The 26,120-nt window shown below is 40.2% G+C and overlaps 1 protein-coding gene across 1 annotated transcript in view; it reads left to right on the top strand.

Moving 5' to 3' along the window:
- The window catches only part of tnmd (tenomodulin), a 69,716-nt gene extending 44,523 nt beyond the window's left edge, over positions 1-25,193 (top strand). Inside the window, exons 4-7 of the mRNA XM_074674372.1 lie at positions 2,694-2,801; positions 11,761-11,923; positions 15,714-15,808; positions 23,356-25,193. Of these exons, the coding sequence (XP_074530473.1) occupies positions 2,694-2,801; positions 11,761-11,923; positions 15,714-15,808; positions 23,356-23,565 (576 nt within the window). The 3' untranslated portion in view covers positions 23,566-25,193. The remainder of the gene's footprint in view (positions 1-2,693; positions 2,802-11,760; positions 11,924-15,713; positions 15,809-23,355) is intronic.
- The last annotated feature ends 927 nt before the right edge of the window (positions 25,194-26,120 follow it).

The following is a 26,120-nucleotide window of genomic DNA, read 5'->3' as shown; positions in this document are numbered from 1 at the left end:
ATATTGAGTCCATGTTTGGTCAGCCCCAAACCAACTTTTTCATTAAATGAACAAAGTCAAATCTGGATTTTGAGTATCAGCAGTTATTATTGCTTGTTTGCAGTCAAACCTGGTTAAGTGAGGTTGGATAAAGACAGCACATTTAATTACACACACGCAGACGTGGCTGGTGTATCAGTATAAAGTGTGACCCAGTTAACTGGTGACTCTTGGCTATAAATCACGGCTGCCGTTGGCTGAAAGTCACCAGTTAGCATGGTCGCTATTAACACCGAAACACCGGTTGCGCTGTAACGGTCGAAACTTGTCAGAAGTTGCCTCTATTGTGTAGTATTGTCTTTGACAGTTGTCCACAGAAAAAGTGTGCTTCTAACAGGTTGAATTTAGTGTTTAAAAAACGGCAACTTGTCTGAATGAATGGAGCTAAATGCTGCTTCTGCGGTCCAGATGCGTGCGCATATTTATGATAACACAGACTGATAACCCCTCGATACTCACCTGAATTCCTTCATCCTCAAGTCAACATGCATTTCTGATTCATTCGGACACCGATTTTCAAGTTGAAATATATTTTGTAGTTGAGTCAATGCCAACTTATTATTAAGAGTTATCACAAAAACTTCAGTAATATTTTGTCATAATATGCTAGAATAACAAATGTGCAAAATCACATTTTAAAGTGTAGTGTCTCCATCTCTTTTGTCCACATCAAGTTAAAATATTCTTGAGTGAATCTCTCGTTTCATTCTCTCCTTCATTTTTTTTCCTCCTGTCTTTTTTGTCCGCTTTAATTTTGGTGGTCAAATTCATGATGTAAAAAGAGCAAAAGGTTAAACTATTTTTTAAGTGAGCCACGTTATTCTAACCAGTTTTCTATTAGCATGTGAGAAAAAATATCCTCAGTTTGTTTTTTGTGTTTTCTTTTGCAGCTAGGTAAATCATTCAGGAAGATATTTGAGTTTTCAGAGTTCAGCAAGGCTTTGGACAACATTTACCATTGACAGCAAGCATTTTGTCTTTGTAGCTGTAGTTAATCACACTATTTAAATCCCAAAGGAAGCCTTTCTGTTGTTTAACTCTGATGAAAAGTGAGCTGCTTGCAGAGATGCGCTCGCTCCTCTCAGTAAAGTTTTCTCCGAGTATAAATACGACCCAGTATTGTTCTGCTTTTAAACTTTTTTTCTGTCTGCCTTCAGATCGCCTTCAGCCATGAGGATGTGCTGGTCAGAGGGGAATTTCATGATAAAAGCTTACCTTTCTTTCTTCAGCTGTACACCGAACCGCATCCTTTTCACAGACCAAATAATAGTGAAGCACAAATAATACCCTCCAGCGTTCATCTGTCCGAATCCATTCCTCAAATATATAAATGATGTTGATGGTATCCATGCAATGACCAAGCTAATGGCTTCTGGCATGACTTCTGTTGTTTTTATACAGGAGCTGAAGGGTACAGGCGATGACATGTTATTAGACGCAAATGAGCATCCCACACATAGATATGTTAAAAAATGGCATTGCTTTTCCATTTCTCATCCCCGTGTTAATGTGCCCTTCTTCATTTTCTGATTGACCGACCCCCCCAGTAATCACTGTATCTCATCACAACATCGCCCTCTCCTCTTGTGCTGCAGCTCACCAATTCAGCAGACCCAAATTAAATAGAGACTCATCACAATAAAGCATGGCACAAACATTATGCTTTTGTGCTCCAGACCATTATTGCCCCATCCTTTTTCCACGGTGATGAAATTACACACGGCAGATTATGACAGGCATCACTTTGTATCATGTCTTGTGTGGCTGGTATCTAGTCCCCAGAGTGACAGCTCTACAAAAAACACAGAAACATCCTCCACATGGTCAAGTTAACCGATTCAAAGGAGACGTCATTGCAATCACCATGTTACTGTAATTACATTTAGATTGAATCAAGTCCATTTTCATGGTGCTGCTCATTCCAGTTGATACAATTTAAAAGCGGCGTGGCAGATGTAGATCCTGCCGTCTGTTCTAATATGGTGTGCTGAATGAGCAGCACTACCCTGCAGAAAATAAATTGGATACAATCTGATCAAGTGAAAGTCTTTCAGACTTATTCCAGCTGAATATCTTAGATTAACATAGAATGGCAGCGAGAGAATTAACTGATCTTTCTTGCCTATTGAGGCTCAGTGTGTCAGAGTGAATAGAGCCACAGTCCACATGGCGGAGGATCATCAGTGGAGCTGAAGAGACCGACTCCACACTCGACTGGGCAGATTAAGAGAGTGACAGGGACCTATGACTGCCTAATTCAATGGGGGCACTCTCTGTAGAAAACACTTCATTCTCAACAATGTCGCCTGGCTCTCCTGTGCGATCTATCCGGCTATAAAGTATTATACATCCACGTTGAAACACCCCCGCCTTTTGCTTCTATTCAGCTTGAAAGCAAGATCTGTGTTGCAAGGGCCGAGCAGTCATCAATTTTATACCATGCAAAGAAAAAAAGATCAAACACACACCTCTTCTCACTCATTAGGTTTTAACTTCTTTGGCTTTTTTAAGAGCTTTGATTATGAGCAAAAAGATGGGCGTTTTAAAATGATCGCCCCAGTTACGGGATACTCACATCACAGAGAGCTAATGAATCATACATATATCTGAATATCTGAGCATGGCCTTCATTTCTTCTTCTTTTTTTTTCAAAGGGAATCACTGGAATCCGGTTTGCTGAACATCAGAGGTGCTACATCAGGACCCAAACCAGAAAGCTACCCACAGTGGCAGAGGTGGAGGCTGAGGACACAGAGTCAGTGGTGAGTCTCCTCCCACAGCTGTCTGTTCCCCGGGTTCTCTGTAGTCCTGCAGACGCTGTCATGCATACTGTCGGGAGATAACCAGAGTAGAGCACTGAGAGCACCACACAAATCCTCAGCCTGTCCATCTTATCCCGGCTCCCCCGCCCTCTCACTGAAGAATAAACTAGGGTTTGGATGCCTGTGAAACTGTCAGAAAGCTGCCCACAAACCCGTAGCCTCTTTGTGGCTCACTTCAAATGCTGTTTGCTGTCAATCTTGAGCCAATATTAATTTTTAATCATCTCCTCCAAAGGCTCTACCCAAATAGCCTAAAGGAGGAAGGGTGCAAGAGTGGTCTGAGTGAGAGGTAAGCCATTAAAACCGTATTTTTTAAGAGAGGATTGCTTTGTAAAATTCACAAGGCTGCCTCTCTAAGTTTAGGGTGATTCATTCTACTTCGCTGGGAATTTTTACAGTGGTATGTGAACTTCTGCAAAAAAGGAAGGGGAAGAGATTCAATCAATCAAAATCCCCAATTTCTCTGTGTCACAGTGCATTTCACTGAGTGGGCTGTATGTTCAAAGAGAAAATCCCACTCTCAAATGTCTCTTCTGCTTGCATGCTCTCATTTACATTTCACATTGTAGCTGGGAAGAAGTACAGTAGCTGGCAAATATCAGACGCTCCCGGCCCACCGGCTCATTTTAAAAACAGAATAATGCAGTCAGTCCAAGCTAAACCCAGACACAGTTTTAACTTAAAGAACACAAGCTGTTTCAGGCTAAAAGAAACCAAACACTGTCTTTTCGTCCTCTCATCTAGATAACGTCTGATCCACGTTTACACATGCTAATTGCCCAAGCAGCACCATATGTCCATGCCATATCTGTCTTCTTTAGTGCACTGTACAGCCTAATTGGTTTAATTCTCAGCTCTAAAGTGAATCAACCAAGGCCAAGAAAGTGGAGAGGACTTATGCTGGCGGTTGCAGAAGCCTTTATTAAGACTGCCACATGCAAGCTTCATTATTTGTTCAAGAAATAACCTCCATAAAAGCCTGTTGTTTCATCCCTGAGGTATTTTCAGTTCATGACAACAAACATTCAGCCATAAACCTCCTGTATGACAAGCTGAAAAATGATGACAAGGAAAGAAAACATGCAGTGTTGTGTCCTTGAAATGAGGTTTGTATGCAGCTTTACAAAGTAGAGTCAGGTTTAAGAGCTGCATGTCCATCTGAAGAAATGCTTATAGAGATGAATATCCTGGTCCATTGTGTTATTAATGCTGATTTTTAAAAGCAAGATGTTATTATCAAATAATAAAATAACAAAAACAGCTTTAACTTAATGTTTTGCAATTTCATCTGGCAACTTGGCGAATAACTTTTAACAGCTGCTCATTACAGATATTTTTGAACTGTAGGAACTTTCCCCAATAACTTTGCTTTCTAAACCACAGGAACTAGGGACCAAATTTTGATCTTGGGTAATAAATTCACAACAAATTGCTTAGGGGTTATATTTAAATTAACAACCCCTAAGCAATGGTCTTTCAGCCTGATGGTGTGAATGTGTCTCTGTCAGCTTCCAGTGTTCCAGTTTAAAAAGTGACCCTGTAAACTGGATAACAGCTGAATGTGTCAGTGGATATCCAGTTAACAACAGATGTTGAACAGAAGTCCTTGGGAATGCATCCTAGGCTAGTTAAGTTTTCTAAACCTGATCAAAATCTTAAGACCAGTTGAAAAATTGCTAAAATATGCATTTTGCACATTTGGACCTTAATGAGGTTTTAAGTAGAGCCACAATATGCAAAAGCAAGAAGGGGGAGTGTGACAAAAAACATTTGGAACTTGTAATTAAAAAAAAAAAAAAGAAATAGGTTGTTGTTTATTACCTGATCAAAAGTTTAAGACCACAGCCTATTAAAGCCAAAATCTGCTCAAAATTTTCATTTTCTGTCAGGCATTCACATGGTCATGCCCTCCTGATGGCTAAAGCTAAGAAGCTGTCTCTTCTTGATCGTGGTCGGATCGTCGAGCTGCATAAGCAAGGCCTCTCGCAGCGTGCCATTGATGCAGAGGTTGGGCGCAGTAAGACAGTCGTTCTACATTTTTAGAAAGTTTCTGAGCATTATGGAACCAAAATGTCAAGTGGTAGACCCCAAAAAATACACCTGCGCTGAGCCGGAGGATCGGATTGACTGGCCGTCGAGACACAGGGCGGTCCTTGGCCCAAGTCAAGGTCCTTACTGGTGCCGACTGCAGACGGCATCTGAGGAAAGAGGGTTTCAAAAACGAGAAATGAATTCAAAGTCCTTGTCTCCTTCTCCGCCACAAAAGTGCCAGTTTAGACTTTGCCAGGGAGCATCAAACATGGGACATTGAAAGGTGGGAAAAAGTTTTACTGGTGAGTCCAGATGGCTTCCAACGTTACTGGCATGACAAGGAGATCCTGAAATGTTTTCTACCTGGCATAGAATTTCCCTTTGGGATTAATTAAGTACTTAATAGAAATTATTATTATTAGTGGAGGGGATCCATCATGATCTGGGACTTTTTCATTCAGTGAACACTGGAGCTTCAGGTGGTGCAGGGTGGTCAAACGGCGACTGGTTACGTGCAGATGTTGCAGTGGGCATCCCTCATGACTGAGGGCCCTGGTCTGTGTGGTAACAGCTGGTTTTTCAACAGGACAACGCTGCAGGTCACAATGCTCGCTTGACAAAGGACTTCTTCAGGAAGAATAACATCACTCTTTTGGACCATCCCACATGTTCCCCTGATTTAAATCCAAAAAGGGGACATTTGGGGATGGATGGCTTTTTGTCACACCACCCCTTCTTGCTTTTGCATATTGTAGCTCTACTTAAAACCTTAAAACCTTAAGACCATTAAGAACCAAATGTGCAAAAGGTAAATTCTTGCAATTTTTCAACTGGTCTTAAGATTCTGATCAGGTCTGCACATATACATACATGTGTCAGAATATCCTCATCAGATAAGTATTTAATGATGATCTAATCCAGTTTGAGAAGGGTACATTCAGCTGAAAGTCGTCAATCAAACACCAGGCCCACTCTGCTGTCTTCATGTTTTAAAGTGTAGAGGTCTGATGGTTTTCTAGCTTTTTGAAAAGGCCTAGAAGCATCAACCAATCCATCTACAGCACAACAAAGCATTGGTCAGGCCTGGAAACCAGTGGAAACTATTAGCTTGCCCTTGCCTGATTGCCTGCACACACAAGCATCATGTATTAATATGTTGTCTGTTTAAGCAGTATAATATCTTAATTGTACAATTGACTCGTTAGGGTACAACAGAGGGACTTAATGGCTTTCCTATTTTTTGGCGGGGCACAGTGACCCCCATGGGTCTCATTTAAACAACAGTGTATAGAACCCAAAACTTGCACTCTTGCATTTAGTGTCCCTTTAATAAATCCCAATCCACTGAGAAACAAGCCCACATGAACCAGCCTCATAATATACCCTCACATGCTCACATTTCCTCCATGTACGGCCATTAAAAAACACTTAAAACAGATTAAGGCTTGTTACGACAAAAACAGAAGGAAAGGATATATATCAAGGTTTTGATGCAGAATCAAAGAGCCTGTAAATAAAGTGAAGGGCACTGAGCATACTGTGGGCGTCACTGCTGTGTTAATCTAAATTTTGATTTGGTCATATTCATGGTTTTATCCCAGCTGGCTAAGCCTAAGCTTTAAGTGATAATGAGAATATGTAATAAGTGTGTGAGAGCTGCTGGTGGCTCAATTTCTGTTGTTTGCATGTTAAGAAAGAAATGTATGCAGATGGTACAGATGTGAAAAGTGACGAGAGACAAGAAGGTGTGTGAAGCAGCTGTCTTTGTTTTTGTGCCCTCTGTGTATGAGAGCCACAGTATTACATGACATTTTAAAACTACTGACAGCTTAAGAATTTATTTACAACTTCCAGCCCAGTTTGCTCTTTGGGCCTTTTTTTAAAATGGCCTCGACCAGCAACAGTTTTGCCAACAGCGCTTGTCTCCTTTCAAGAGTTCACAAATCTATCCTCAAAACCAGCACGGGCTGAATGCTAACAAGCTCATTTGAGTGTTGTTGGCTTGTCTGCCTCCTGGTCATTGTTTTGGTGCCCTCTACTGGTCTGATGGTGTGTTGCAATGACCTTTATTTTCTTCTCTAAACATCATTCGCCTAATTTACATGATCTACTCAGGTCGTCGGCAGGTGGTGAAAACACAGACAAATAATGTGGCACAGAAACGACGTGGTTCCCAGGGAATATTTAACCAGAAACTAAAAGTTCCTGGAACATCTGGTTGAAAAGCACCCATAGAAACCCAATCATGGCAATATTAGAGAAACTGGGGCAAAATAGGGTTTGAGGAATGGAAAAGGACACGAACTCAGACATGCATAGATGCAAAATAAAGTGCTGGAGCAGGTCTGTCAAAAACACATGAATCATCAACTACAACAGTCTGGGAGAAGAATAAGTGGAAATGGGACGCTGTGTATGCTTCAGGGCTGATGAGGAAATGGGGAAACAGGGCAATTTGATGTTTGAGTAAGGTGGCATAGAGATATACAGGAAAATGACATTGCCGAGGCTTGGAGAAGAGGAATTGGTCCAAACACAGACACAGACGGGCCAATTCTGTTGAATAAGAAAAGTGACAGCAGTAATGAATAATGCTAATCTGAAAATTCAGGATGTGTAGTGGATTTATAATGGGTGCATGGCCAACAACTGTCCATAAAAATGACATTGATCATCACAGCCAACTCCCGGCAGGAAATTAAATAATTGTTTTTCCTGAAATGTCAAAGTAATTTGGAGTAATAATTTGACCAATATGTTTGAAACAATACAAATGCCGCACAATATTCTCCCACAAAGTTCATACATAGTTTTTTTTTCCACTCTATTTACCCCTCTCTGTGGTAGTGCTAGTGTTGCTACAAAAGATGTTTTCCCAAAGAAAAAACACTGGATTGCACAAGAGAGGCTCAGTAAATATCAAAGGGGCCATATTAAGGTAATAAAACATGACCTTGGCCTGACTTCACCGGGCTCTGTTCTCACATTAGACAGCAACCCTTGATCCGTCCTCTTTGAAAATCCACCCATGTGACCCTGAAAAAGATCAGCACAAGTTCCTCCTCAGGTGGTGAAACACATGAAGCTCACAGGGGTTAAAGATGAGCAGTAATGGTTCCTAGCTTAACCAAGCCACAGGCTTACAGGAAAGAAGGCTCAGAGCAGCTGCGGCAGGCTTTGGAGCCGAGGTAAAAAAGACAATGGCAAAAATTGTGGAAAAACTGCAAGCAGCTGATAAGGAAATGCATCCCCAGCGAGGGAAAACCAGGTGAAAAACACAGATTGTTTGCCAGGGATTTTTCCTCCCTTTTCAATTTGCCTCCTCTATGAAATGTCTGAGGAGTAATCCCTTAGCTTCATTCCAGTTCCCCCAGTTTGACACAGAAACCACCATCTGCCTCCCTCACAACCTTTAACATTGTCAACGGATGCTGCTTGCTCCATTAAACAACCACTTAATATGGATGACCAAAGCTCACCCAGCAACCCAAAACCTCCCACTCAGACAGCAGCAGCAAACAGAGAAAACAGGACTCTGAAGGAGAGCACAACAGCAGAGGAGCTGACTGCACTACAGTCCTGGAGGCACAGTACAATTTGTTTAGTTTTTATCTCATGTTGTCCTCATGAGTACTTTAGCTCACTCACAGCAGGCTGACCAGTAAAACCTCTCAGGTGCAATCACTGGAAAGCTCAGGTCTTAAGGTAAGGACTCTCTCCTGACAAAGACCAACAGGTCAAAAAAGTGCAAACTAATCTACTCTGTTTGGAAATGACTATTCTCTTTTTCTGCTTGATGTTTCTGCTTGATTGCACCTGCACCTGTGTGATGTGCATGTGTTTTTATTATACTGTGGATGACAATATGATATAGGGTATGATATGATGAAATACAATTTGGCACAATTTAAAATAGTTAGACAAAATTTAGAACAAAACCATACGATACGATGCAGCACCATTAGGGATGGGTACCTTTCGCACTTGAAACGATATGGTACCAATGCCCGGTACCTGGCAATCGTGTTGGTACTCAACGGTACCATTTTTGGTACTTTTTTGTGTGAATGTGGTACAAAATATCATTTTTTTTATAATAGAACATAAACATTTTTTAATTTAACATATTTTTTTCTTCAATATATTATACATCCTTGCAATGCTGTGTTCATGCCCAGCATGGAAAATTGCCTACTCTTCCACTCCTTCATAGTCACAAGGATGCATTTAGGTACCTAAACATGGTTCCTTTTGGGTTTACGTGAATCGGTACCCTGTACTTTTGACAGAATTCGGTCGGTACCTACAAAAGGTACCCATCCCTAGGTACCGTACCGTACCGTACCGTACCGTACCGAACCGTATCGTACTGTATCGTACCGTACCTTACCGTACCGTACCGTCTAACACAATGGGGAAGGCAGTAGAAGAAGAAGGCAGTAGCTCAGTCCATTGGCACTTGGGTTTGTAGTCAAAAGGTTGCTGGTTCAAGTCCCAGCTTAGACAAAGATCAGGAATTGGGTTGATAGCTGGAGAGGTGTCAGCATCATTTGCAGAGCACCATTAAGGTTAATAAGTTGTAACACATGATATGAGATGTTACAATATGATTTCAAAACAAATTCATACTTAATGATATGATACAATATGCAGTAATATGATATGATGTGATTCCAATTCATATGACATTATGTGCTATGATATGTAGCATAAGCTATGCTTTTAAATGACATTTGATGAAACCATACAATTTGACACTATATGATGTGATACACTTTGAAATGGTATGCTATGATATGATACAATATGATATACTATATAATGATATTATGTGATAATAAAATACATTATAATACAATACAATTTTTGCTCGATCCATTAACTTTGCATTTTGTCGGTTTGAAATTGAACATGGTTTTAACCAAGATTGTTTTCTAATTGGCTAATTTACATTTGCTTTTTCAAATGTCTCAAATTCTACTCAACACCAAAGGCTTCATTGCCTTTTACTAGCTTAAATTTAAAGAAGTGCCCTTATAATTTGACTCAGATGAACAAGTATTCACTGTTAATTTCACAGTTTAAACATTTATGAGGCATGCATTGTTCTCCTTGTGAGTTGCTTGAATATTGCTATAAACCAAACTGTTTCACCTCATAAAATTTCTCCTGCCTGTATTTTGCACAGAAAGCACATCACAAGCAAATCTTTGTTGATCTCTGGCAAACATAGCAGCACTCTACACAGTGTGTCATGCAGACAGAGTTTCTCCCCTCGGGACACAGTGGCAGGAGAGGCTAAATTCATTAACTACAGCACAACCGGTGTATAATTAAGTCCTGCACTGTAGGCGGAAAGTGTATATACAGCAGGAGCTGGCAGCCCAAAAGAAATTACCGTCATTCCCAAGGTCCAGTACTTGATAAAAAGTTGCTTGTGTCCTAATGATATATCATTTGTCAATAGCAAAATAGAAAAGCCTTTCAGGAGTGTGTGTAAACTGTAGGACTGTAATCATGTTGTCTTTGTGCTTGTCAACTGGCATTTAGAAATCCTTGCCCCATGCTAAAACACTGACCTTTACCACGTCCCCCCCAGGCCCTTTCCTACAAGTTATTGGAGCCGTTTCTCAACTGTGAAGTCAAAGCCATGTTGTGAGCCCCCTGTCGTGACCTCCATTTACTCTCTGAAGAAGACTCACTTGGCCTGAGTAGATAGGAGGTCCAATTAGAGAGTTGTGTTTGTGTTATTTGAGGTTGACTTTAATTTCTGCTTCTACAGGAATAGCCAAAGCACTAATTCAACGCAGGTTAACCTCATGAGTAGACCTACCAGTCATTTATAGTCTGCTTTAAAGTAGACAAGAGTGCATCACCTGCCGCGCCCAAACCCCATCTTTAAAGTGACAAAGTGCACTTTTCTTCCTCTCTGCAGGTCACAGCTGTGTGGCACAGTGACAAACAAGAAGCAGCATGAAAAGCGAAACTCTAATTTAAGCGAGAGTGACAGGGGTGAACGTGAGGGAGGGGGCCACGACCCGTTATTAATGATTCTTGCCTCCACTATAGCCCCAGGATTCTACGTCAAGCTTAACTAATGTGCAATTAAGCCTCAGACTGGGAGAAAATCACCTTGTAAAAACATTTGTCAAGTCAACTGTTTTCCGTTCTGGGTTGCTAATTAACAAGGGAATGGAAAGAAGTGTTGTTTGTGTGCGTATTTACATATACATGAAGAAAATAAATATCTTTACTGTTAGGGGAGAGCATTACCAAATCCCCTTCATATGTCTCTATTAGACAGCGCTGACATGTAGTCCCTATCATTAAGCAATAATAGTTTACTTTACAGCTCATGAACTACAGTATCAACAAATTAAGCCCTCTGATAATGCCGGGTGCCAAGCGAGGCATTGTTGTGGAAGGGGGAGGGGGTGGAGAAGGAGAGAAGGAGGCAAAGGGGGGAGAAGGGAGGAGAATGCAAGGCTTTATTGTGTCTGTCACATTAAACGATATTGCAGCCACACTCAGAGTAATGAAGACCACTTCTAAAGTCATTTAAAAGTCAAATCATCACTGTCTGTGAATTTCAATGATCTATAATAGAAAGAGGACGCCGCAGGCTTGAGAAGGAGAGGGAGGGGAAGAGGAGGAGAGTCAGGGCAGGGGGAGTCAGGAGTCAGGAAGTTGCCGCCCTCTCGGAGGACAGGGGTTGAAGATAAAACGCCGAGGATGAAGCTGCTGCATGACTCAGGGGAGGAGGGAGCAAATTCAGGACATTACTTTGTGTGGGGCCTGAACAATTTTGCAGGCTATTACATGCCATGTTATATACGTATGTGTGTGTGGGTGTGTGTGTGTTTTCTAGCAGGTGGATGAAACCGTGGCCCTGGAAACGAAGGTAGACGACTCCCAAGTGTGGGTTCCTGCTGAGGAGCCCATCGTTAACCCAGCCTTCCTCTTTGACTCCAAGATCTGGGAGATTTGCCAGGAGCTGCCCATCCACTGGATTCATCCATCCCTCCTCACCGGTGAGAGCAGGGGGCGCCTCGGCCTCTAAATGCAGACTATTAACTCTCTTGCTGCATGGCAAACCCTCGAGCCAAATGGAGCTCTTTTGAGACACCAGGATCCCTCAAACACATGATCTTCCAACCCAGGCCCCCAGTGTGTGTTTGAGAGGTTAAGAGATGAGCGGTCAGTGGAGGGAGATGTGTTTGGATCTAGCACTATCTACATTCATATTTTCTATTTCCCTACAATTAGCAGAAAATCCTAAATATTGGTCACATCAGTTTATTACATCTGTTTTGGGGGTCTCTCATGAAAGTGTTACTCTATATCCCAGCATGCTTTGCACAGTGAAGCTTCTTTCTTTAGGGCTTTTATCTGGGTGTGATACTGTAAAACAAAACAGTCTTCTCTCTGCATTTTAAACTGGTAAGAGTACAAATGTTGTACGGATGATGCAAAAACCAAAGCAGTTTTTGACAATAATATTAAATAAATCGCAAAAACAAAGAGGATGATGAACTAAAATAGCACAGCTGATGTTAAAACTTATGAATGAATGTTGTGTTTGAGTGTGAAGAACACTCTTTAAATGGTTATGTTGTGTTTTTTATATACAGCACATCAGTCACACCATAGTTTTAATCAGCAATAAGCAATTTATTGGTGTGTAGATTTCAAGAATAAAGTCGTGTTACAAGATTTAATGAGATTATTTATTTATTTATTTTTCCATGTATTTATTATTATTATTATTGTTGTAGTTGTTGTTATACATTTTATTTATATAACGCTTGTATTAATTTGTATGATAATAATAATGTTAATATTAATAATAATATTAATAATAATAAATTTTATTTATAAAACACATTTATTTATTTATTTAATTATTTATTTATTTAATGAGCTATCTGTTTAATAGAATGAAATATTATTTATTGAACCCCCTTGGGGGATTCTTTTTGTTGTCACAGCAGCTCACAAAAAAGTTCAGTAATGCAATAACAATAAAAACAGAATAATGATACTAAAGAGGCAGTATAAAGCTAGCCTTAAGCTTACAAATGCATAAAAAGCTTTTGCTGATAGTCTTATATTCTATTCTATTCTATATTATAGATAGTCTTGAAAGTCTTGATATCCAAGATTAAAATTTGTTGTTGCATCCAGAATCCATAGTAATCACAGTTTAAACTCTTTAATAATGAATACAAAGAAGTAAGTTGGTTTGGGGTGGGGTGGAAGGTGGTTCTCCTTTCTTTTCTCTCAGTTAGGGTTTAAGTTTTTGAAGAATTTGTTTCCATAGCTTTGCAATTTAACTGTACTGAAAGGATAAAAAGCAAACATTTATACTTTTGTGTGACTCTTTTTTTTGGCGTAAGGCTAATTTTCATCTGCAGTCCCTGACAGGTCAAAGCAGAGTCGAGTAATGTTCTGTTTAGTAAAATAGAGGTTTTACCTGAAGTTGTACCACTCAAAATGTTGACTTCCATTTCCTGATCCAATGCACTGGTACTTTCCTTTAGTTTAGTTTATTCACTTGGTCATGATGGAACAGGTAACAGTTACAACAGTTGGGGGGTCAAAATACCTCTGTGATATAACAAGAGTTAATCCAGGCAGTAATGCAGGTTAGCGAAAACGAAACCTAACAACAAAAAACAAATAACAAAGAAGTAAACAATTACTTGACATAAAATAAGCCTTTATCATACAAACAAACATGCACACTAGGGCTGCACGATATTGGGAAAAACTGACATTGCGATTTTTTGGGGGGTTGCGATATATGTTATGATATTAAACAAAGAAGAATTTTCACCAGATGACTTGAATATCTCTGTTTGGGAAGAATTTGGTTGACTCACAATGACACCATTGTATTCCTATAATACCGTTTAATCCAGGCTAAGGGGGTTTATCTGTGAATGATAAAGATTGCTGTATATGAAAGGGATCCAGGAGGCTATGTCTCTGTACAAAATAGAATAGGTTCCAATTTCAGTTGCTTTTTTCCCATTTCTCCAATAAATGGGGGAAATGCGATAGTCACATCACATGCGCGATGTGACTATTGCACATGTGCATATTGCGATGTTCAAACGATATATTGTGCAGGCCTAATGCACACAGTTCAACCTGTAAAAGAATACAGTCATAAAATGTATGAGGAAAACTTTGTATTTTGGGCTATTATTTGGTTTTTGGTCTATGCTAGTTTAACATGACAAACAGGAGAAGCATCTTACAGCTGCACAGACTTAAATGAAATATGGATTAAAGTATAACTATATGCTTGTTTCATATTTTAGAAATGACTCATTTTACTATATCAGTATCACAGTGTCATAGGTTTCAGGACTCTGTCAGTTATGAAGATAGGCAACGGCAACCTGACGAGCAGCTTCTGGTCACTTCTGCAACCACTGTTCATCTTTCACAAGATGATCCACATTCCTCATTTTAAATCAGGAGGCTGACTGATGTTAAATTTACTCCTTTATGATATTTCAGCACCCAAATACATCAGTCTTACCCTGTAATTAAGACTATTTCCTTATAAAACAACATCTTAATTCCCTCAATAATACAACTTTTGTCTCATAACATTATAACTCAATTTTTTAATTTATTTTCCGGTGACCCTAATCTTCTGTCATAATTGTCACAAAGAAATTGAGTCTTAAAAAAGTTTGTTGATATTGTTGTTGTTGTTAATTAAGACAAAATCTGTCGGTAAGATTTTTATTTTTTATTTTACCTTCATAGCCTGTGATAATAAGTGATAAAAAAATCAGTTTTCCTGCTTTGTGGCTATTAGTTATTCAAATTTAAAAACATTTTTGGAAACATTAATACCCATAATCTGCATTGGAGGTCTTAAACCTTTCTGCACTGAACAGAGAAATTTAACACTTCAATCACTGTGTCTTCTGTGCTGAAGCATATGCACAACTAGTATAAATCCAATGCATTTACTCAACTGAAGGGAGAAAAATGAATAAAATGTGAGTTGGATTAGAGGGGACATACCAACACAATGTTTATCAAGTCTAGGAAGATAAAACTCAAGGCTTAAGTTGAATTCAAAAACAGATTATTGCTTGAAACTCTTCAGGGGGGAAATTAGATTTCAGAAGTCAGTATGCATAAAATACATACAGCAGCAACATCTTAAAGAGAAGGAAGATGAGCAGTGTCTGACTTCTCAGGGATTTCATTTTAAATGTCGGTCAATTATTTTTGAACTTGGATAAAAACAGTTAAATAGACAAATTGATTCAACACAATAGAGTCTTTGCTGAGTTTCACTGGTTGTTTATGTGTAGGTTTTGGTGTGTGTGTGTCTCATAAAAGGCTGTTGAAAGTATTGGCAGGCTTTATTTAGTGGGCCATTTATGTGTCTTGTTCTGAGAAGTGGCCAAAGTTAGATACAATTTTTCTTCCACCTCGACTTTTTATGTTGCTGCACAATAATGCATCATAAATTTCATGTAAAGAAAAGACCTGAGAGTTTTGGAGGGATATTCTTGCTCATAAAGATGTGCAGGCTCTACTAATTGGGATCTGTGGAAAGTGATTTGTGTGTGTGAGTATCACAACAGCAGCAACACCATTGTTTGACAGAAGCATTGAAATGCTTAGAAAGAGGTATTTCTCCTGAATGTGGGTAATTAACATCAAGCCACTGGGAAAACTGAGAATGCGAGCCAAATTTTAATCCAAGAGCTTTCTCACTTTGCTTCAAACAATGGAAAAAAAAACTGTGACAACAAACTGTTTTCGCTGCTTTCTCTGTAACTGCAGATGCAGAGGAGGAGAACGTGGACGCACCTGATGTGGAAGTCAAAGGTCAGCGCTTTGCCCGAGACGTCCTCGACCACCCTGCAGTTAACGACTATGTAAGTGAAGCTTCACCAAGAGATACAGTGGAGCCACTTCAGTCAGCTCCGGCTCTGCTTCGACTCTTTCTGCATATAAATCGCTCACTAATTGATGTTAAAACTGACTTTGTGCACCAGAGGGCATAGCAATTGCTCTATATATCTGTTTAAGTAAGGCCAGTTCATTGAAGACTCCCTTAATGTCTCTCCATTAATTGAGAGGAATATCCAGCCTTTCAAAGGCAGCAACTTGTGCCTTACAGCGCCCGATACTTCCTTTTTTCACTTCCTTTTTTCATGCGGCGCTGCACAAAGGAGAGCTCTCAAGGTCACTCACTGCTGCGCAGATAAGTTACATTTATTAATAATGCTATAATTATCAAAGCGTATAAAATGAATGGAGGGGGCAAGTGGCACAGTTTTGGTGTGCTGCATGTAAACTGCTCTGTGCTGTTTGAATAATTATCCCTGACTGTGAGGGGGAAGTTTGTGAAGCAGGATACAGCACAGGAATTATGTCTTCAAATGCAGAAAAACCAATAAAGAAGTTGTGCGTTAATGATGCCAGACACTTGCAGGGCTGCATGATATCCGACTAATGCACACACACACACACACACATACAGCTCTTGCAGGTCAGTAGATGCTAAGCTACATCTAAGGATAATGAGTGGATCTTCTCTTTAAAGCTGCAAGAAATGGCAAGAGACATAAAGACAAATGAGACGTCCTATGAGGTTGACATTTATCACACTTGTCCCAGAAACACCTCTCCCCTCATCTACTGCAGCACGAAATGCAGAGCCACACAATTAAAATATACCAGGAGGGATGAAAAAGCCCGGCTCTGCTTTTTCTGCATCTATCCGCTGAGTTATGCATACCCCTGCAATCCATTCCAGCAGCACATCCAGACACTGTTTGTGGGTACGGCGATAACAAAGGCCTTTGTGGCCAAGCAGAGGGCAGGCAGTAGTCTGTAATTGGGAGGCTGAACTCTCCCGTTCATTCTAGCTGGATGCCACATGTGTTTGCCAAATCTCTCCTTTATTTATTTATTTATTTTTTCCTATTTGTTTGGTGAGCTTCATTCAGATCTCATGTGAAGGTGCACAGTCAGACATTTACCGCACACAGTCTGCTACTCACACTATTTCCCCGCCCACCCACTGCCTCTTCATCTATCATGCTCTCACACATAACACTTACAGGCATTCACTTCATCTGTGCTCCATAAGTCTGGACTTCAGTGCCACATATTTGTAAAGCAGAATAAATGCCTGACTTCTTGTGACAGAGGCAGAGAGATATATGAAAGTGACCTTTGCCACGGCTGCCATGTCAGAGCGCTGCACGTATCAGCCGTGGCCCTGGAAATTTCAAACTGAATAACTACCACCTGACAAGGCTGAAGGGATGGTGCCGCCGTCCTTGACCCTTAAAGCAGGAATGGGCTTCCAATATGAATTGACCCCACACACACACACACACCAACAAACACATGTTTAGTGTGTTCTAGCTAGGGTCACTTGTAGCTTCCTCACAAAGCTTTGGCGGCTGTTCCCGGGGTCAGGTGGCACGTCTGTTCGTGCATTACAGAGGTGCAGAAATCCATGAATACCAGAGCTCTTTGTGCCTTTAGTGAATCTTTACATGAAAGCCAAAGCTTCTTGTCACTTTGGTAGACACACAACCAGGGCTTGACATTAACTTTTTTGCTCACCAGCCACTGTGGCCAGTGGTATCCCAGAGTTACTAGCCACTCAATTTTTTCACAGGCCACAATTTGTTGTTGGATAATCATGTTCAATATGGTTAAAGCCGATGATGACATGCTTAAGTTTACTTAAAACAGATTTACAACCTCTTTAAATGTAAATGACCCCTATGCACACTCAAAACAAGACTACATCAATGTTAAAATCCACAGGTCCTTAATCAGGTATTCAGCTCTGATAACGTTGTGTGTGACATTGTGCTCCTTTCATATGAAAATATGCAGTCTATTAAGACATAGTAATTAAAATAGTAGTTTGTTATTCCATATAATAAAATGATAAAGGAGATTAATTGAACGGATAAAAACTCAGCAAGAGACACTGTCAGGGTGTTGTGGCTAAATCTTTTCACCAAAGTCTGACCTGACCCCTGTCAGCAGTGATGTCGCAAAGTCTTCCACGAATGGACCAATGATGAGCAAACGCTTTATGCAGGCAGTACTCATGGGAGTTGTAGTGTCGTGGTCTTATTTTGCAGTTGGCTTATTATTTCAGATGCCGTTTGAGAAAACTACAATTAAACGTGTACGTAAAATTCAACCCGCCAAAGTGGCTAGTGGGAGCGGCGGTGTTACCAGCCACTGCTGAAATCCACCCGCATTTGGCCGGTTGGCCGGTGTTACTGTCAAGCCCTGCACACAACTACACAAACAACTATCTCCTTATTCAGTTACATCGAAATTCATGTAATTTATTCCCACTGTAACACATAGTGAGATGAAAATCAGAGATCAGGACAAGCAAGATGTTCTCATATGTTGCGATGTCCTGTGCTCCAACATAAACCCTCCACCCTTTTGAATACAAAGCAAGCTATGAAACAGAAATGTTATCTCTGCTGTTTTGATCCCAGAATGAATGTGCTGAGCACTCTGCTATGAGATTTAATAACACACCCAGGCATGTGCTTCAAGCTCATGAAGAGTGCTGATCAGGGTGTGTGAAATAACACCAACAAGTGTGGAGATTAGAGGAGCTGTGCTTTGATTCATTACGTCTTATTGAATGACTGACGCAGTCTTCTACTCTGCAGACTCATTCATTTCCACTGCTTCATATTATGCACTGAGGTGTCTGAGTTTGTGTGTGTGTTTGCATGCATGAGCCCGAGTGTGTGATGAAATCAGATGCAGCACGGGGGTAATGGCTTTTACTCCTCATTAATGCTGCTTGTTTTTGAGTGACTGCCTCAGATTTCCCAAGGTGAACCATTCTTATCACCACAACATCCCACAAGAGACGGCAACTCAGAGCCGGAGTGATTAATATGTACCCGCCGTTTTAAAAGGATAGCTCTGATTAATTGTCTTTTAAGGTACAATGCTGCCTATTGGCTGTTTGTTTTGATAAACGCTGAATCATTTGAATAAAATATTTTCTTATTTTCCAGAGACGGAGCTTCAGATTTCGTAACAGGCCGTCTCGGGCTGTGAGGAGCAGATAAGATTATCGTTGGTCCATTGACAGCTTTCCTGTTGTTCCCTAACAGATTGTTGCCTCGAAGCTGATGACCTGAAACTTGACTGAAACAATAAATCATTAAAAAGCCTACCTGTGCTTGTCATGGCAATAAATCAAACATCCCAGATATCATCTGTCACACCCTTTCTATGTGTTTTAAGTGTGGCTCATGAGTGTGTAACTTCACCCACTTTATCATAGCTCATGTCAAACGCGTGGTGAACATGCTTAACATTCATGTTCACATTCTGAGGAGGCGGCAGGAATTCTAATATGGAGAGAGTGGATTGTTTTGATCAGGTGCTCATAATTCTGACAACAAGCAGTATTTGTGTAGAAATAAATTCTACCTGGTTTATAATTCTTGTCATAATACAAGCACATTAAAACCAGAGCGTGCCTATGTTCCTACAGTTCTAAAATGTTGTTCTAAAATCTTAGTTTGTTTGACTGAGGAAATGAAAACAAGTGTTCAGCATCTATGAGCTCTGCTTCAGCTGAAATCCTTTTCAATCAACCTATTCTTTTTCTTTTCTTGTTTTTATTTTGATTGTAATATTTTTTGGGCTGTGGGAACACTGGACCTAAAAAATAAAGCGTGTAATTATAAGAAAATAATATGTGGGAACATAGGTCTGACCCCTAAAATCCTGTTGTTGTGCCAAGCCATACAGTGAAACACACCAATCACAATCTTTAGCAAAGTTACCACAAAGAAAATCTTTGCTATAAGGCACAGAGAGGGCTACGTGATCATGGTTTTTTATGGAACCGGTTCCATAAGCTATTTCTCAGTCTCTGTGGTCAGGTTTGACTTCCCCTGGAGAAAAACAGGCTGTTGGTAAAACTAAGCAGATAGTCTGCTCACCCCCTGTACATCAAACTACACTACTGACAAAGTTTGCTCATTGTCGCTTTAAAAAAAAAATTGCACTACAAAAAAATTCATTACTAAGACTCATACTCATCGCTCTGTATCCTCCCAAAAGTTGACTATAGACAAAATATAGAAGGTCTGATCTCCAGTTGTTTACTCCCAGAGCAAATTCACATCTTTCAAAGAGCCACGTCTTAACAACAGTGGGTGATAGTGCTCATGGGAAACTGAGTCATTCTCCTGGGGAACCTCACAGCACCTTTTAAGAGGCTGTGAGGAGTTTCTAAGTGATCTTAAGAAAGTCTCACTTCTAGGTATATGCCTGATTGTAATCCACACTTTGAAATAAGATTATCAGCACCAATATTGGTTATTTCAGAATGCTACTTTTAAGAGTGGGTATAGCAGGACGGTATTGATTTACGGCACGTATTAGTCTCCATGACAACGCCACGCTGGCTGACGAAATGTAGAAGAGAGAAGAGAGCTCTGTGTTTTTCTGAAAATGTCTTGGATGGTGGACACAGGAGCCTAACTGTCAGACAAAAAAGGACAGAAGAGCAGAAGAAGAAAGCCAAACAAGAAAGCTAAAGGCTAAAAAGGCTAAAAGGCTAAACTGTTTGTGATATGTTCATTCCAACCCACAGTCAGCAGTTATTCTGCAGTGGTCTGTTCAAACTTGAGTCTATCAATAAAATGAAGAGTGAGGTCACGTTAGCTCTGCTTGGTAGATGAGCGGTGGCCAGACATAGCTAACCAGGATTTAGTAATGTGACACATTACAGACATTACTTACAGGATTGGACTGCCAGTAGCTCTACATATAACTGGTTACTAAACTACGGTACAAACTTAAAACGTTTGCTTGTTGTCACTCTTCAAACCATAGTGCTATATAACTGTACTGATAACTACTTTACCTTGGCTAAAAAGTTGTCTGGAACAAAGAAAATTTGTTTTCGATCAGATCTCCGTTTAATTCCAAAACAAAAACATGCCATGTTCAAGGTCATGTCTTCACGACAGTATATGTGAGACCCGGGCCAAAGTTTGAAAGGAAGTCCAGTCAAAGCAGATCCTCCTCATAGAATCTTTAGTGAGCAGAACCAACTTTCAGATGAATAATAGTTTGAAAATTGTACTTCAAAGTATTTATAATCTCACATTTTCATGAAAATGTCCATGGCTGTAGGAATCTAAAAGCTGCATGCCAGCTGTGGCAAAAATCACATTGTAGAAGTCAGCAACTTTGAACAAAAATGTAGGGCATGCTTCTGTTTAAACCCTATTAATAGCTGCACTTAAACAATATGATAAATTAATCAAACCTTCATTAGTGTGTTTAAAATTTGATATTTTGCTAAGTTTTTTTGGAAACTCATCTACAAGTTTGTGTTTCCATCACATTTATGAAAACTCCTTGCGCTGATCTCACCTCACTAATCAGCCTGGTTAGCTGCAGCTGTACGCTTGGCGCAAAATAAAACACTTTTGTTTGGTGAGACTTAAATCTGGTTTGACTTTTTACTTTTCAGGAAGTCAAGAAGGTGCTTCAGTTGCAGAACAAAATAATGTGATTAAAAAGGCCCGTTAATCCCAGACCATGGCAGTATTTGACATGAGAATATCCTTCTCTACTTTTTCCACTTAGCATCCTCATTGCTAGTGAATATGGTCCTCAATCATTACCATTGTCATCATTCCCCCCGAACCTTTTTCCAATCATTCACGAAAGCAGATTTGTTGTATTTTGTGAACAAGCGTCTACTTTCATTCTGTATATGAACCATGACTCGTTGCTATTATCTGATTTGTAATGACAGAAACTGACCAATCACGTCACACAACAAGCATCAAAGGTCATCCTATATCATCTCTCTAATCACAGGATCATTACTTGTAAATATAGTACAACTTTAATGCTTCAACACTACATTTTTAATAGATGCTATAAAAAAAAAATTGGTATCATTTCTTTTTATGATGATAATTATTATTATTAAATATCTAAGATGGAGGAAGAAAAGGAGAATAAAAAGGAGCTTTTTAGTGGTTAATCCATAAAAATTTATCACAAAAAATTACTGGACAAAAAGAAAAAAAAGCCTTTCAGGGAGGTCAGTATCTTCATCTGAGGGCTCACCCTTCCACCCCCTGCTCTTTGTCTTCCTGCTACATCAGTATAAAGTTGAATGAGTTTAAAAGTGACTCCCCTTTGACTAACGGAGAGGAGGCAGTGAAAACCTAATTCCTGTTCTGACTGCAGCAGGGGACTGGATGGACTGAGCCGTGTGCTCCTGTGGGTCCTGTCCTCTTAAACAATTCCCACACATTTTCTATTCCCAACAGTGGATGTGTTTTGTTCTGCACCGGAGCATGTAGCTGACTCATTGTGAGTGCCGGCTGAATATTGTGCTGGTTTGTTGTCTGAATGTGGAGCCATCGACTCCTCGCTGGATCGGAGCACTTTAACGAGACAGCGAGGAGCGGATTGTCTCTGAGGATTCATTTGCTAAAAGAGATTGAAATGTGGTCAAATGCATACTGAGGGGCAGTTGCTGCTTCGAGTTGTGCGATGAGTTAAGTGGCACTCCTCCGAACCCCATTTGGAGTTGCTCTTGATCAAAGGCATGGCACTCAGCCCCCCATGAGTGTACAGGGGCATGAACCAACCGGCACAATGGAGAAATCCAAGGGCCATTAATTCTACCCAATTTACCTTTCGTTTGGGTTTCATTTGGCCCCTCTATAAATTCAGAGGCAGCCAGCAAGAGCAAATGAAAGAATCCTTGTTAGGCGATCATTACTCTGCTAATTGCTTTAGGAATGTGCCGTGCACTTAAAGTCAAGGTCAGGGGGAGGGCGCCAAGACGTGGGGAGCTCTAATTTGAATGCTCTATTGAAGGAGGGGCTGCCATTTTTGCACAGAGTGTGGGCTTCGGTCGAGGGAGTTAAGAGGTCAGAGATGAAAGAAATAGTGTAATTATGCTGGTAACTACCAACATTAGAGCCCCTTTGATTGAAGATAGCAGTGGTGGAGAGGCTGTAAATGCAGGATTCAGAGATGGGGCATTGTGCAGCCAGCCGGCAGTCGTGCTTCCTGCGGTATAATAGAAAAGGTCAAGGGTATTATATCATGTTTTATGCTCCTGCAGCTTAAATCACGCTTGCACACTCTCAACACTATCTTGATCTCTTTGTCACAGTCATCAAGCATGGCACAACTTTGCATTTTCACACACATCACTTTTGATCATGTTTGGCTTTCTACATTCTGCTAAGCAAAGCAGCTTCATGAAATCACACCCTCCCCTCTTCCTCCTCCTCCTCCCCCTCCTCCTCCTCCTCTCATTCTTCATCTTTTTTTCTTGCCCTTGCCTTTGGGAGGACTGTCGTCGGTCATGTGTGTGATTGTAACCCTGCCTGCTCCTGTCCCCATCCTCCCGCAGAGAGACGTCGGGATCGAGCTGGACAACCGTCTGGACGAGCGCGGCTATTGCTGCCAGTACTGTCGCCGTGGTTACCGCTTCTGCCGCCGCTACTACGAGCCCCTGGGCGGCTTCAACCCGTGGCCGTACTACTACCAAGGAGGCCGAGTCATCTGTCAGGTTGTCATGCCGTGCAACTGGTGGATCGCCCGCATGCTGGGGAGGGTCTGAGAGGGCGAGCTCTGTCTGAGGTTTCAAGTGTTTATGTCGATGAAGGTGCAAATCCTCTTTTTGATAAACATTATAGACCACATGTGAAAGCAAAGCAGTCCATTAAACACAGTCATTATCCAGTCTGAAGGTTGGCCCATTGAGTTTCAGTCATTCTACAGAGTCTAAAAGTTATTGAAGTACCTTTGATTCCCTCTTAAAAGGCATTGGTTGTTCACAGCTGTCTCTACTTAGTGTATTTAGTCCTGTTCAGTGGGTGCAGTTTAGTTTGAAACCATCAAGAACTAGACAAAAGTTTTTCTTACTTTATGAAGCATTTATTTTATTTTATTGTTAAAAAGTCATTGTTCCTCTCTTATTGTATGCATGAAAATGTACATAGAGCTTACCAACATTTATGTAGCAATGTAAATTGTGATCCAAAGGCTTCTCTGAGCTACTTAAGAATCCCCAAATCATAAGACTTATTAAAGATGGATGGCATGTCTCAGCTCCTCTTATGGTACAAAAGTGAAGCCAAAACAATCAACAGCTGATGGATGCTGGAGCCAGACTTCCTCTATGTTGTTTATGTTAACAATATGCATTTATTTAAAAAGTATAAAGGCAATTATCATACACAAGTTAACTTTTTGATCTTAAGATGTTTAGTCAAAGCTCGTCTGACCATGAATAATGAATATTCAACATCTTTAATATTCATGATTCCAGGTCACAATGGCTGCAGCATGGCCCTGACAATAAAATAGTTGTATTGATGCCACACACTTTTCAAACAAATAAACTGTATTACACGCCCTGAAATTTGAGAGTATGGTACAAACTGAGTTTACAAAGTTTGATTTTTGTCATGTTTCAAACAATGGTGCTAAGTAATTACAAATAAATACGTTACCTCCTTGCTTTGTATCCTTTATTTTTCATATCTTCTTGTTTAAACAAGATTTACGGGACTCCTGGGAAATTAAGTCAAAAAACAAACAAAAAAACCACTACCGATTCTGGCCAAAGGTGTCACTGCAAACAAGTCCTGATAGAGTCTCAGAGGACAAACTTATGTCAACTAATGTCACCTCTTCTTCATGTCTGTACTCTATGACAGTGTTACTCAATTTAAATCTTGAAGGGCCACAAAGAGTTTTTTCTTAATGAGTCAAAGGTCTATTTTTTCAGGTTGGTCCAGCCAAGAGATAATACAAAAACAAAATGTTCTTTTCATTCAAAATAACTGAAATACAAACTAAAATAAAACATAATTTCTGTTTTGATGCAGATTAAAAAATAATTGAATAAAACAAAACATGACCCCTGGCATGAATTCGAAACAAATAGATCACCATCCAGTGCTTCGGTGCGTCTAGTGGCTGTGAAATCTAATTTTAAATGTCATTTCCTGATTTTGTTTTGCCTTCAAACATTGTGCCCATCACTTCAGTCAGTCATTCTTTTTTATTGTTTCTGCCTCTGAGAATGGCTTCTTGTGCTTACCCAAAATCCAAAACACTCTCAGTGAGCACTCTGTTGCTTTTTGATGTTGTGTCATAGATGTGACAAGACTCCTGCTTGATTTCAGTGCGTTTATGTTTATTGTTATCACCTCTGAGTTCTGAGAAAATGTCTTCAAAATTTCTATGTCTTGTCTCATTACGTTATTTCCAACTGGAAATCTTCGTCATGTCACATAGTCTCTTGGTGTATTAAGCACACGGGTGTTGTGCCGGTTGGAGAGTGGATGAGCGCATTTTTTTTGTCTATTCTTCTTTGAATTGCTGGTTGTCTGCTGTTCACTTTGCTTTTAGCAACCAACTTGGAAAACACCATTTTCATGCAATCTAGGAATCCTACAGCAGGCATTTGCCCTGGCAGCACTAAACTCCAAGTAACCCAGTAACAGTCTGTCTGTGTATTGTTAGCATGGTAGACAAGTCCTGATATCAGGCCTGGGACGACATGCTATTCTCATGAACCGATTACATTAAAATTTGCAATTCTTTGATATTTACAATTTTTAGTTTGCTTACTTAACACCAGACCATGGGAAAAAGTTAAATGATGATGATAATGTCTACAGACTATTTTAGGAGCCATATTTTCCCATAAAATGCACATCACATGAGGTAGAGATAAACATTTCACCCCCTGCTGGAGAGAAGTGGTAACTTTTTTCAGGTCCAGTTTATCAACAAAGACTGGTTTGAGGATTTGAATTTGAAAAAAAAATCGATTTTATTGCCAAAGAATCAACAAAAATTCCTGGTATATCAATTTTTCCATTTTTTTCTCCCACCCCTACCTGGTATACAACCTTAACACATAGTGAAGCAGTGGCGATTGCTCTAAGAATGCAAGGGAAGCTCAGCTTCCCCTAAAATGTCCCTAAAAAGTGGCAATATGTACTGCTGTGTGTAAATTTCATTGACAAAATATGCGCTAGAATTCCTTCATCTTTTGTTCAGAATCAGCTACCTATCACAGGTAACTGGCTCGACCTCCTTCTCATTCATTCCTGCAGAGTCTCAGCGCTTTAACACAGCCGGACGCTCAGCGTCTTCTGA

This window comes from Halichoeres trimaculatus, unplaced genomic scaffold (assembly GCF_033239565.1).
Source record: "Halichoeres trimaculatus isolate MK-OKI-2021-1 unplaced genomic scaffold, fHalTri1.1 fHalTri1_scaffold_7, whole genome shotgun sequence".
NCBI lineage: Eukaryota > Metazoa > Chordata > Actinopteri > Labriformes > Labridae > Halichoeres > Halichoeres trimaculatus.
Note: the sequence above shows the minus strand (reverse complement) of the source record. Positions and strands in the feature narration are given on the sequence as shown.